We start from the raw sequence: 14,637 nt of genomic DNA, 5'->3' as shown, positions 1-14,637 counted from the left end.
TTGCAATTAGGTTGTTTTGGATTCATAGTTAATACTTAGTGAAATTCTAAAATATAGAAAATCAATCATCAGCCACTTCGGCTACGTCGGAATCTGGAACGCCACAAAAACCTTCACCATTGAAAATGAAAAGAAGGCAAAAAATCAAAAAAGAGGTGGTTCTTATATTCAAACTATCAAGAAATATATGGCTGCAAATTACAAAGTAGATGGGCAAAAATTTACTACACCGTTCATAAAAAAATATTTAAAAGCTGCAGTTGCTACTGGATCTTTTGTGAAAACAAAGGGAAAATGAGCGTCAGGATCATCAAGTTAGCGTCTATCTCATTGTGCTCTGGATCTGCAAAGCCTAGTTCAGTAGAAAAATGAAAGCTAGAGGAACAACTAAACCGAAAAAAACTGTCACCGCCGCCAAACGCTCTACTACCAGCGAAAAGGCAAAATGTGTAAAGAAAGTGACTAAGGCTAAAGAAGCAGCATCAAAGACAGAAAAAGCCGGCCAAGGCGAGGAAAGTTGAAAAGAAGTCAGCTTCTAAAACTACATCATCTTCATCCCCAGTTCCGACTTCCGCAGAGGAAAAAGTAAAAACACCAACCAAAGCGAAGAAATCAAATAAAGGTCCATCCATCCATCCAATGGCGCTACAGCCCAAATCGGGCCTTGGCCTCCTTCAACAGGCTTCTCCAACCATCTCTATTTACCGCTGTTCTTTTCCATGAACGCGTTCCCAGGCAGTTCCTGGCATCCTCATCGACTTCATCTTCCCATCTCTTTTTAGGTCTTCCAACAGGTCTTTTTCCCTGCATTCTTGCATTTAATAATTTTCTGGGGATTCTATTCTCATGCATGCGGACCACGTGCCCTGCCCATCGTAATCTCTGCAGTTTAGTATGTTGTGCTAGAGTTGGTTCGCTATATTGCTCGTATATTTCTCTATTGTACCTAATTCGCCAGTCGTTGTTTTCACTTATTGGGCCCAGGATCCTACGTAATATTTTTCTTTCAAACACATCTAATGCATTGACAGATTTCTGTGTCACCACCCATGTTTCGCAACCATAACTTACTATGGGCCTGATTATTGTTTTATAGACCCGGAGTTTTGTTTTCCGGTGTACGTCTCGCGATTTGAATATGTGGCCCATCGCGAAATAGGCTTTATTTGCCAGCACAAGCCTTCTATTTATTTCCGGTTCTTCTTCATTGCTTGCGACCAGATCCATTCCTAGGTATGTGAATCTATTTACATGTTCTATATCGTCAATAAAGTGTTGTTGCACCGGTCTATTTGATCTGGTTTGTATGAGTAGTTTTGTTTTATTTGTATTTATTGCTAGCCCTACTGCTTCTGCACTCTGTTTCAACTCAACGTAGGTTTCTTCCGCTGCATTCATTGTTCTGCTCATTATGTTTATGTCATCTGCGTATGCTGCTAATTGGGTAGACTTGTTTGTAAGTATGTTATTTCCGCTCACCGTCAACCGTCAAATAAAGGTAGTCCTACGAAAAAACCAAAGGCACCTAAGCCCAAAGACAACCAAAGCTACCGCAATTGCACCAAAAGGCTAGAAAAGCTGCAGCTCCTAAAAAAAGTAATTGGACTAATTAATATCTTCGAATTATTAAAAAAATGTAATTTTTTATAAAAGTATTATATTATTTAATTAAACTAATATATAATATAAAATACCACAAAAAGTGATTGTGATATTGAGTAAAATAAATTTAATTGAAGATAATTTTCTTCCTTCTTTTTAGTACTAAAATGAGTTTCTTTAAAAATTTAAGTAAGTGTGAAAAAATAAAACGAAAAGCAGATCGAGATAAACTGGCAAAACAAATGAAAAGACCGTTGGAAATTTTTTTAACTGGATATGGAAAACAATTACAACAATCGTCATCATTTTCACAAATTTCACCTATTTTAACTTCAGAAACATCATTTGTGTCCGAAACTATTCGGCAAAAAGACCAGCAGGAAAAACCGAACAATTCCGATTGCGAAGATGAAATAAAAGAAGATAATATAAATTTAAAATCATCTCAAAGTAATGATGAAAGTAACAGTTTTGTAAACGACATAATCCACTAAAATCGATAAATGAATCTTTGGAATCATCTTCTATTCGATGTAACGAAGGGTCAAAACGAATCACAAGAAAATTAACTATTGCCTCCTTCTTCATAACAATGAATAGTGGGGAAAAGGTTAAATGAGATTGGTTAGATTATACTGAAATTAACAACTTACTTTACTATTAGGTCTGTATTATTTTCCAAGCAAATAACGCTACAAAACGGACGAATGATTGGAAAAATGTACGTAAAATATTGTCAGAAGATAGAAACTTTACTAACCACATTATCTGCTGTGATTAACATTAAATTTAAAACAATGTTCATGACAGCGATGTTAGTGACTCTTCGATAGAGGAATAAAAATGTTATGAACAAGATTTAAGCCTAGCAGAAGTGAAAAATGTATTACAATTTAAGACTTTTATAAGTAAAGAAAATATTATTTCGCTTGTATCCGCCTGCATTTCGCCTGTAACTATTCCAATTTTTTTCTTGGAATCCGATAATTAAATAGAACTACATACTGTATGCTTTGAAGCCAAACTATTTAATGCAAAATATGTGCCGTGACTGAAAAATAGGCCCGGAATTGCAATGTTGCCTAGGGCCCACTGGGACCAACCGATTGTAGTGATCCTTCGTGGAGAATAAAAATGAATTATTAGTTGGATGAATTAGGTAATGCAGAGCGCAGATATCGTTAGATTTGTAAAGTCACAAAGACTAAACTGACTAGGCCACTTAGAAACAACGCCAGATAATCGAGCTGTAAAAGTAATTCAGAGATAGAAGCCCTAAGGAAATAGAACAAGAGAAAGTCCCCGTAAAAGATGAATAGACGATGTAGAGGAAGATCTTAAAACCATGAACATCAGGCAGTGGCGAAGGAAAGTATCTGATAGGGCAGAATAGAAGAACGTTGTTAAGCAGGCCAAGACTCACAAAAGGTTGTAGCGCCATTAGAAGGGAGGAGACTGCAGAAATAATCTAAACTCAGCAAACTAAAAAAGTTGTGGCTGCAAGCTCATTATGTCTAGATATTCAACAAATACCAATAACAAAAAGAGAAGATTAAATCAACGTATATAATCTTGGCGCCAAATTTTGACATTTGCATAATTGTTGATTGGTCTTTCTTCCACACATTGTGAAATTTGTTTAGTGTTTTTTATGTGTTTATAAACAGGCTTTTATTAAACAATACATTTTGAAACTTAATACAGAATGAGTACACTCTCTTCTTCTCCTGGTTTCAAGCAGTACAGGTAAGCAAAGTTATAAAATATACAAACTATCTGTTGTCGTTCCTCTAATGAATTACCAAAGAGTATAGAGCTATATTCTTTGGAATTACTCTGAGATCTTTTAATTTTATTAATTTCTTTAGTTTATTTGATATTTATGCTAATAAAGAAATGACAATTTCCTATTTAATGGTGTTATAATAAATTCCAATGATGTTCATCCATTCGAAAATTAATTAACTTTATTACTTTTTGAATTACGGTAAATTAGTATATTAACTGATATATTATTAATTATATAACTAATAGTACTAGCAGTACTAGATTGAAGAATTTATTTACTGTAAGAAATTTTTTTTAGCATCCTAAAATTTCTTGATTGATTTACTTTATAAATATTGTCACCCCAATGCTGTAGATGTACCAAAATGAATTAAGAATAAATTTTAATTTTCAGATAAATGTCAAGTATTTTAAAATTATAATTATTGATATATAGATTTCTTTCATTGCTTATGTGGAAAGTGGTAGTATTGTTGTGTTTAACCTTCACTCCATTCTTTTACTACTGGTGTTAAGTTTACTTAACATTCTTGTTCTTTTTTCTTTGAGTTTGCATTTCTAAATTACTATTACATGATTATTTGAAATTCTTTTTAAATGTCCTTTAGTCTTTTTGACTTTATAAACTTAACAATGCCAACAATATTCTTTTTTCATTAATATTAACTGGTCTCATAATCCTTTAGTTGACTATGGCTTGACATACTTCAGGAATTATTTCTCCAATTGCTTGTTTGCAACAAAAATGGCGAAGTTATAACTCAGGGATAAGAAAAAATACTAAAAAGATACAAAATTTACAACCTATCATCTAGATGTATTTTGCCTAACTCATCTTCCTGATTTGCTTCATTTCTTAGTACTTACTAGTACTAATGTAACTTATCATCATTAAGCTCTTGCAAATTTACTTCAAAATGTTATTTACACAGTGTGGTCATTAATTCTTTGAATGGAATATGACTAAGTGGAAGCTAAGGATAGTTCGACTGCCCTCTCCTGGCATGCAGGGTTCTGCAGCGAATGACCATCGACTTCTTAGCTTTTTAAAAAGTATTTGAGATCAAGTGACTATGTCAGAGATGAGAACTTCTCCTGTTGGAGTCCTACAGTCTTATAACTTTCAAAATGTTATAATATTGATTTAGTGTGATTAGTATATTATAGTTCACCATGATTTTCTTGTAAGAAAAGGGTTTCTACATCTGTTTACGTAGCTAATTTCAACTACTTTTAATTTCTTTTGAACTGATTATGGGCTGACTGGACTGAAAACATTTTAAAGATTTTTAATCCTTTTGGATAAAATTTTTAAATTATTTTAATAAATAATATACCATTATACACAAGAACTTCTTACTTCTATCTAAGTTTTTTCCTACAGTCCCTTATGCCTGGAGTCTTACTTAGTATAGAACTACCTCCTCACAGTTTCAGAGCAGGACACATGTACTTTACCTTTTCTGCTAACCTCACCAATACCAATGATATTCCACTTTATATGCTGAAGTTCTGCTTAAAGTTTTATAATTTTTTATTTGATGAAATAGTCCCTGTGTATACAGTGATGATCGACTTTGGTAGCCTAATATTATTATTAGCAGCCTCAGTTGGAAGATTTATTCAGTTGCTAGAAAATATCTGGATGTTTCCGAATTAGTGGAGAGTGAGAGAGTGAGTGGAGAAATTAGCCATTAATCTCCTGTAATATTTTATGCAGATTGATAGTTCGTGGGTGATGTAACAAATGAGTTTGAGCGCTTGATAAGATTAGTGCAGGGATTTATAGCTGTTTACCTCATGATATGAGAAAAGAAAAATGTATAGAAGCTCATGTACACATGGCCCCTAAATTCCTGAAGTAGGTCTGTCCTTTATCTAAATCACAATACACAATATACAAAAACATGTTTCCAAAATTATAGTTATATTAAATATCTATTTTAATTATTAGAAACTTAATATAATTTTCAATTTTTTACAGCAAAATTCGTTTTGGCAACACCATATATCATGAGAATGATGTCATACTTTTTACTGATTTGGATGGTCTAGAAGTAGGAATTATTAATTACATATATGACTCAAATGACGAAAATTTACTCAATATAAGAAAATATGTATTTGCTAGAAAATTAAACAAGGTCTTTAAAAAACAGGGATTAGAATATGATAAAAAGAATGAGGTAAGTTTGAAAAATAATTATTTCAACATTTCCAATTGTAATTAGTACATACAGGATGATAGGTAAGAAGTGACTGATCATTTGTGAGTAAATAGAAAAGATTCATGAGATAGAATAGGCTTGTAGTCATGCTTGTTCCGAATGCAGTATTGCAGCATTGCAGCATCAAAAATTTAGATCTGATTTGAATATTATGAAAACAATATATATTAATTATTGACAGAAAGTTTTCTAGGAACGGTTGGTTTTGCATAAAGGCTCTTCACTGAGTTCCCACCTGTTTAATCTTGTTATATATGTACTGACAAAGAAGGTAAGGGAGGGTGCTCCTTAGTCAATAGTAGCCCTTAGTGGACGATAACAAAGAAATGTTGGAGGAGAAGCTGGAGGGTTGAAAGAGGACTATTGCATAGTGAGTACTTAAGGTTAGCAAGTCGAAACCATTGTATATGTGGTTGGGAGGAACAGGAATGGTTGGTTACATCGAATTCCTTAGAGAAAATATAGGACTAGTAGAAAAATTTAAATACCATTGGCTCCTACATAACGGAACATGAGACACTACATCGAGGAATTGCCCACAGGAATCAGAGTGGGATTCATTGCCCTCATTCATCTTGGAAATACGCATGTCCGAAAAGAAGATGAATCCTACAAACATTGATTATTTCAATTTCATACCGAATTGCATGACAGGATCTGCATGTAGTGTAAAGTACAGCTCAAATGAACAGCAAACTTTTACTTTCGAATTCTGCATTAGATAGGATGCAGACATATTAAGGTATAATTTAATAAAACTTTTATAATTAAGTACTTTGAATACTAAATAAGTTTAAATAATTTTAGACAAAACCAATTAAAAAGCTAGATTGTTTTTATTATAGGTAATTACCACTATTTAGGTACACTTATTAAATCATTTGCATACTGAGAAAAACATTACTCTTAATAATAATGTTTATGTCAACTATTTACAAATTTTGATTATAAATAAACCTGAAGAACTGAAAAAAGTCTTAAAAAATTCTAAAAATTCTTATAAATAACAAATCAATGTATGATAGAAAAGAATAGAATTTTGATGTGAAATCCAGCAAAGTGTATTTGCATTTATAGGTCGTTGTCATCGCCTGCTATTAGACATTACAGTTTCAGACTTGCTAGGTCTATTATGATAAATTCGTGGGTTTCATTCAAAATGAATTCTTGACTGAAATGTACAAATTTTAATTTTGCGATATTTTATGATTTTAACTACCTAATAACTATTAACAACACAAGCGAAAGCAATCGCTTGGGTCCAATAGAATATTTTCCAACTCCATTACTCCGGGTTTGTGGCTAAGTCGCTGCCTTGCATGCAATTCTTAATTCAATATGTAGTATTTTAATTTTTCAATCATTCAAACGAACGCAATCATTCAGCTGCATGGCATATATCGGTCTTCGTGCTGTACGATTTTGTTTTGGTTCGATCTCGATCGGCGCCGTCGACGGTCGATAAATAGATTTTTGTCACCATACGATTCGATCGTTATAAACTAGCGAGATTCGGTCGTTCAATACTTTGAAGGGATTGAATCAAAACGAACGAATCAATCACGGTTGATACAACACTACATCTTATATTGAGATTCATACTGTATGCAACATCTAGCGAGTTAAATATACATTATAGTATTGCAGTGTACATCATTGCCAAAAGCCTTTAAAAAGCAGAAATATCAGCAGTTAGCACAATTTAAATAATCATACACTAATGTGTACATCATGGTTAAACTGCAGAGCTATTTTTTCTTTCTTCTTCAACACAAATACTTATCTTCATCATCATCATCTGTGACCACTGACAGACCATAGAAGGCCATGGTTGCCCATTGGGGTTTCTAGGTTCTAAAGTTTTACGTGGTGTGGATTCCAGCCACATGCGTAACTCCTCAAAGAGTCCAGCGTTTTATATCTAAAATCGTTACTTCCTAGTTTGTCTTCTTTGAGGAGATCCTTTCAGTGTCATGTATATTTTGCTTCCTTGACTATAGTTGACCATGTTTTTCTTTTCTTTGCTTGTTTTCCCATTCTCATATTCCTAGATCTTTTAAATCCTGGTTAATACCATCAATCTATCTTTTTCTGGGCCTACGTCTCGGTCTCTTCCTGTTTCATTCTTTTCTAACAACTGTTTTTGTATTTCTCTTATCATTCATCCTCTCTATGTGTCCCTACCAACTCAGTTGTTTACTTCATAGTGATAGTTGGTCTATTAAATATTCTATTTATTTCATGGTTCATCCTTACAGGATATTCTCCTGTATAGGTCCATATATTTCTCTTAAAATTTTTCTTTCCCATCTAAGAAGTTGTTCCTTTTATTCACTAGTCAAAGTCCATGTTTCTGGTGCATACATTATTACGGGTCTGATAACTGTTATGTATATTTTTATTTTTGAGTTTAGATACTAATTTTGACTTTATAATATTCTGTATGCTGTAGAAGCATTTGTTTCCAAGTGAAAGTCTCGCTGTTACCTCATCACTGTTTTTATTTCCTTCTGTTACTATTGATCCTAAATATTTGAAATTGTCTAGTCTTTCAAATTTTTGTCTGCTTAAAGATGTATGAGTGCCTTTAATTTGTACTTTTTCCCGAGTTGTTTTCATGTAGTTTGTCTTTGAGACACTAACTTTTACTTTATTCCATTGTTCAATTATGTTTTCTATTTTCGTTTTATATCTTGCTCTTTTTTCATCATTAGAGGTCAATATATCTGAAGAATATTTCATCTGTTTTTCATCTTTCTCTGTTTCCTTGGCCTTAATTTTTTTGTTTATATTTAATTAGCACAAGGTGGTGATCTTGATTGCTATTTGCCCCTTTGTAAATTCTCACATCTAAAATGTCTGAAGCATGTCTTATTCTCTATTAAGACCTGGTCGATCTGATTTCTTGTTCTCATATCTGGAGAAACCTATGTTTCCTCGTAGATATTTTTATGTGGAAATTTTGTACTGCTTATCACCATTTTTTTGTCTGCTGTGAAATCTATTATTCTTTGCCTGTTGTTGTTACTTATTTCATGCACTATTTCATGTCTATGCACATCTATTGTTCCCTGATATAATTCCACTCTTCCTATTTTTGCGTTTAAATCTCCTAAAGTTATTTTAAATCCATAATTGTTTATCTTTGACACTTCTTGGTCTAATCTGGCATAAAAATTTTCATTTTCTTCTGCTTATTTGCCCTCTCTAGGAGCGTGCACGTTAATGAGATTTATATCAAAGAACATTTCTTTCATTTTCAGAATAGCTATCCTTTCGTTAATGTTAGTAAAACTTTTTATCACGTGCTTATATCTTTCACTTATTATGAAACCCATCCCCCCTCGTTCACCTCGTGAATTACCGTGACATATTAGATATTTTCCATATTCCCAGATGCCTTCGTCCTTCCATCTCATTTCCTGCTACGCTAAAATATCTTATTTTGTAGATTTTTATTTGTCCAATAAGGTTTTATTCTAAAATCCAATTAAAATTTTTCCACTTTTCTTATTTTTCTTCTTCCTTTGTACTTATTCATATTTTTCTTTGTTTTATTCTGTTTATTAGTCTCTGCAGTACATTCACCCTTTTTATCACCAGTTGGCCCCTTTCTGTTTCAGCGTTATTTGCTGTGCTTTGCTTTTTAGCGTTAATTTGACTAAAGCTGGAAAATTCTCTGATGTGCCTTCAGCGGTCAACTGATAATGACAGTTATTTTCGATACTCTTAGCACTGTTATTGCCCTGATTTTTCCTAACATTTCAATTATGAGGAATTATGCATTGTTCAATCACAAATTAATCCCTTAATTTGTAATCTCACATTATTCTTAACTCCTTAACCTTTTATAGTTTCACCGTGTATAATTGAAACATTGTGAAAACATATCGTGTAATATTTTAGTAATTAGAGTCCATTTACCTGCAACTTAATAAATTGCCGAATAATATATTTTCAAATTGAACTTCCTAAGTGTTGCAATAATGGCCTAGATTAAATTGTATGTAAGCTCATAGTTCAAAGTTCGTTAGTATGATAGAAGCATTAACCTCTATGCTGAGGTATACATTATTTGTGAAATTATAAATTGGGGATTTGAGCTCATTTGAGCGCAGTCTATTAGTTATCTAACTAACATAATAGTGTAATTATTAGTAGCTGTCAATAAAACTATAATATTTACTCCACGACTTCACTATTTTATTGTATTACCATCGTCGATCAAGAAGAATGGGACAAAGGGGCATTACAAAACAATTCGATCCTTATAAATACAATCGAATCTGTCCATGCATTGCTTTATTATTGCAGTTTGATCGTTTTTCTGACCTATCTTTATAACTCTATTATCTTTACTCTTATCCTTAAGATTAAAGTCAACATTAATATTAAAATTAAAATCAAATGTATCGAAAGTTTTCATAAAAAAAAAATCACCATTATGTCTCTTAAATATTTTCACCCAACATAAATATTATCTATTTTACTTAGAGCATAAATGGTGTCTCCGATTTTTATTTGAACAATGTGTTGTATATTTTTCTGTTTACTTTTAACAATGTCTTCTTAAATTGACACAGCACATACAAATAGGTACTAGGCACATAATAAATATTATCCATAAATAAACAGCGAAATATTATAATTATAATTAGAATTATTATAGCGATTATAATAATAGTCTAGCGAAATTAATTACCTTTAATTATTTTTAGGTTGTTCAAGATTTAACCCAGTGTTATGACATATCAATAAAACAAATTATAAAAAAGTGCACAATAGCTTTTCTTTGCCCGGATGATAATGTATTTTATATTGAAAAAAATCAGTTTGATACAACAGAATGTTTTTCTTGTCGTTTTTCTATAAAAGGAAATCAACTCTTTCCTCTTGTTAATGAATTAAATACTTCTTTATCTGATAGTACATTAATCACTCCAACAACAAAGATATTAAGTACGAAGAATAATACACCTCACCAAACAATGGCAGTAAATAATAATATCGAAGTCTGTTTTGACAATGAATACTATTCTCCTACACAACGCAACCTAGTGAAAAGAAATTTAAACAAATCTTTTGGAAATTCACCATCATCAAAAAATAATTCAATACTAAACTATTCTATAGAATCATTATCAGACGACGATAACGATAATGAGCGGTTGGTTCTCAAACTAAAACTTTCCAAGAATGCTAAGAATGCTCGAAGTCCAACAAAAAGAAATGCTATTCCAACTGAAAATACTGTTTCCAGTCCGCCCAAAATTAGAAAATCTGGAAGAAGTATTACTAGGAAATCCTATGCTGATTATCTATCCCCAGTCAAAAGTATCAAGCGTCTTGGGTTGGTCAAATCATCAGATGATGAAGACTTTGAACCTACGAAAATAACTCCAAAACGCACACCAATTGTGAACAAAGAGAAACAAACGGTAATTTTTTTTTAATAGATTTTTTCAGGTATATACAGGTATACTTTCAGTAAACTGATACTTTTTCACAAAAATAGTTAATATGAAAAACAAAATTGGTTACCTGTAGTCTACAGTGAAATATATGTCAAATGATTTTTATAAGTGTAAAAATAATATATATATATATATATATATATATATATATATATATATATATATATATATATATATATATATATATATATATATATATATATATGAAACTCATACCTTATTACTATTTTTAAGAGTATAACTTCTTCCAAAAGGAAAGTTAAACCTCCACAACGTTATACAGAAGAAAATAATTCTATATATCAAAGAACACCTAGAGGTACACCGGCTAGAAAGAGTTTAAGGTTGTCAGTAGCAGAATCAAACAATTCTCCAACTAGAAGTTCACGGAGAAAGACGTTATATTCTTCAAGTGAAGATGATAATTTAGGTGTAATTGGGGCTTTAGAAAGGTAAGTACATTTACACGCAAAAAAATCGATTTACCAAGAAAAATGTAGTTGAGATAATTAAAAAAAAAATGTTTACTAGCGTTGTTTCTAAGATGGTTCATTCTACACAAAAATGCTAAAAAACATTGTTATTCGAAATTATCTCAGCTACATTTTTTATTTAAAATATTTTTCCTACGTCGTACAGATTCCTGGTAAATAATTTTTTTTGCGTTTTTACCCCTCTACGATGGGGATTTTAGCGGGATGCACGAGGGTAAAAGTGGTGAACTTTTTTGCATCTTTTTTTGGAGTCCCAACTTTTTTTATTTTTATGATAGAACAGCATATTTATTATATAATTAAAAGTAATATAGAATGTAGTATTTTTTAACTAGAAAATTAAGTACTGAGTCAGTTTTGTTGTACATGTTTTAGTGATTTTTTTGTGAAAACGTGGTTGGCAAAGAAACATTCTAAACACATAAAAGGGCTGTCTTCAATTCCGTTGCATATACATGTTACTCGTTTTTTTTTTGTAACAAACCGTGCATCTGCTTCTTTTATTCAGAGCATTTTGAGTAAGTTCATGTTTGATTTGAACTTCTACAGGAAGGGGTAGATTAATACATTGAAGAAGTTGCATGCACACATTTTCTTTGAATTTTGTAACTGACATTTTACTTTCGTTGATGTTATTGAAAATAATTAGAGCATTCACCAGTAATCATCTCAAATGCCACTTTTCTGTAACATTTGACAGACTTTTGTAAGCAGTTTGAGTAAGCTGTCTTTTGATCTGACATGTCGACAAACGCTTTTGCGTTATTGTACTCGACAATGGCCGCAAGTTTTCTTTTAGGACCTTCCCTGAGCGTTACCTCTATCATATCGTCTCCATGTTTTGTAGACAGAAAAAGTACGTCTCTCTTGTCATGCTATTTCATAATTACAATATAATTTTTCTTTGGTTTGGCCGTGATCTCCCCGTTGTTGAGTTTGGCTTCCGCAACATCTTTGGGAAGATATTTTCGGTTTTTCCTCAACGTTCCAATGAGTGGATCTAGTTTTTAAAATTTCAGAAAGATTAACTGATGTATACCAGATGTCCGTAATAAGAGTCCTACCCTGATCCAATAAAGGTTTAATCATTTCCATAACTACCCTTTCAGCAACCGGTTGTCCATTAATTTTTTCTTTACCGCAATATATTTTATTTGTATGGGTATAGCATTCTAACAAACAAATTTTAAACAGTTTTATTCCAAACTTTGGCGTTTTCCTTTCACGTACTGTCGAAAAGATAACTTGCCTCTAAATGGGATCATAGATTCATCAATGCAAACAGTTGAGCCTGGAATCATACATCGATGAAAATTAGCGTTCATTTCATTGACCAGACATTGAATTTTATGAAGTCTGTCATTTTCAGAACACTCGTCATTGTTTGTTAGATGAAACATGCTCAAGAGCAATTCGAACCAATTTCGGGGCATGTATTTAACAATATCACTTTTATATAATGAAATTTTGCGTTAATCAGTAATCAGTTAATGACAGCTTCGAGTCTAGTCCCATCCAAAGAAGGAGCGCTATGAATGTACGCATTTCAGTGTAGTTAGTCCCTTTCCAATAATTAAAACGTGACTCTTTCGTAATTGTTTCATATACTATTCCAGTAAGAATTTGTTGCTCTGCATACCTATTTGTTTCGAGAACAATCATATTTATAACATATTCAAAAACAAACAGTTCAAAGAATAACAGTTCATTCTTACCAGCCATTTCGTTTTTCAAATGTTCAGGAATGCCAAAGTTCAAAGGAGAATCGAAAATTGTAACATTTCCGGAAACAGGTCCCCAGTTTGAATCTTGTAAAAAATTTTCTTCTGGCCTAAGAGTACCTGCCAAAAAATCATCATATTGAGTCAAAGAACTGTCTTATTCTTCTTCCATTACTCGAGATGACTGAACACGGGATGGTCCTGCAGAAGTATTGTGTTTTACGTCTCCTACAAAAAAATATCGATATATTAGTCCATTTTCAGATAATGCTTACTCTATTTATGCGCAAATCAAGGTTTTGTGTCAATTTAAAAGATATATTTATAATACGTAAAACAAACGTAAATTCATTTGTGTGAAGCCAATCTAATATTAAAAAAAAATCAGATTATACAAACTAAAATTTTATTTAAGATTTTAGCAAGCAAACCTTTTCTCAAAATTTTCTTTTTTTTTTTCGCTACAAGTTCATTGTCGCATTTACTCGTCAACGCTGCATCTATATTATATATAGGATCCAAATCCGAATCCGAATAAACGGAAAAAACATCACTCATGTTCATTTTTCTAAACTCCTCTAACTCTCCGGCAGCCTTTTCTGCTTTTAATTACAACTCTAAATAACGGAGTTGTTTGTTATTGGGTGCCATATTAACTTTTTTCAATCGTGAAGTCGACGATACGGTCCCATCGGAAGTAACAAACTGAAACATCTTACACGTGTCACTCAAAAAACAAATCTGATTTTATGATTTTTGCTAAAAACAAACACTAGAAGAAAAAAATATTTTGGCCCAGAAGACCCGGTACAAAATTTACTCTGAATTTACCTGGCAGTTAAAGTGTTAAAGAAATTTGAAAGGATTTTTTTTTCAATTTTTATCTTTATACTAGTATCGAATCTAATTTTTAAAATTCCTAAGTATTTTTCGCAAACCTTTATTTATAAAATATAATTGTAAAAAATGATCTCGTATAGGTTTTTTTATTTTGAATAATTTTAACCACTTTAAAAGACGCGCAATATTGTTATATTGTTTAATAAAGTAACTGATATTGTTATTTTTAATAATTTTCAGTGAGACTTTAAATAGCTCTCTAAGGACAAACCTATTTAAAAATTCATTGGCGAATGTACCAAGAGACGAAAATAATAAAAATGTAATAAATATTGTAGGATCAAGTGATTCAGAAAGCGACGACAATGAGAATAATACGTAAGTACAAAAGATTAAATATCAACATTTCGTTATTCATAATAGTTTAAATACACTTTTTGTTGAACTCAACGATACTGTGAGTGAAGTTTGTTTCGAGATCGTTGATCGA

The 14,637-nt window shown here is 31.9% G+C and overlaps 1 protein-coding gene across 2 annotated transcripts in view; it reads left to right on the top strand.

Annotated features, from left to right (window-relative positions):
- Nucleotides 1-3,209: 3,209 nt before the first annotated feature.
- LOC140441232 (origin recognition complex subunit 1-like) overlaps nucleotides 3,210-14,637 on the top strand; it is a 49,134-nt gene continuing 37,706 nt past the window's right edge. The window contains exons 1-5 of one of the 2 annotated variants that reach the window (XM_072531819.1): nucleotides 3,210-3,348; nucleotides 5,375-5,576; nucleotides 10,337-11,056; nucleotides 11,327-11,544; nucleotides 14,388-14,525. In XM_072531819.1, coding sequence (XP_072387920.1) covers nucleotides 3,308-3,348; nucleotides 5,375-5,576; nucleotides 10,337-11,056; nucleotides 11,327-11,544; nucleotides 14,388-14,525 — 1,319 coding nt within the window. In that variant the 5' untranslated portion in view covers nucleotides 3,210-3,307. The remainder of the gene's footprint in view (nucleotides 3,349-5,374; nucleotides 5,577-10,336; nucleotides 11,057-11,326; nucleotides 11,545-14,387; nucleotides 14,526-14,637) is intronic. The other variant, XM_072531820.1, reaches the window with a different exon arrangement.

The sequence above is a fragment of the Diabrotica undecimpunctata genome, chromosome 5 (assembly GCF_040954645.1).
Source record: "Diabrotica undecimpunctata isolate CICGRU chromosome 5, icDiaUnde3, whole genome shotgun sequence".
NCBI classification, from domain to species: Eukaryota; Metazoa; Arthropoda; class Insecta; order Coleoptera; family Chrysomelidae; genus Diabrotica; species Diabrotica undecimpunctata.
This window is presented reverse-complemented; position numbering and strand designations above follow the sequence as displayed.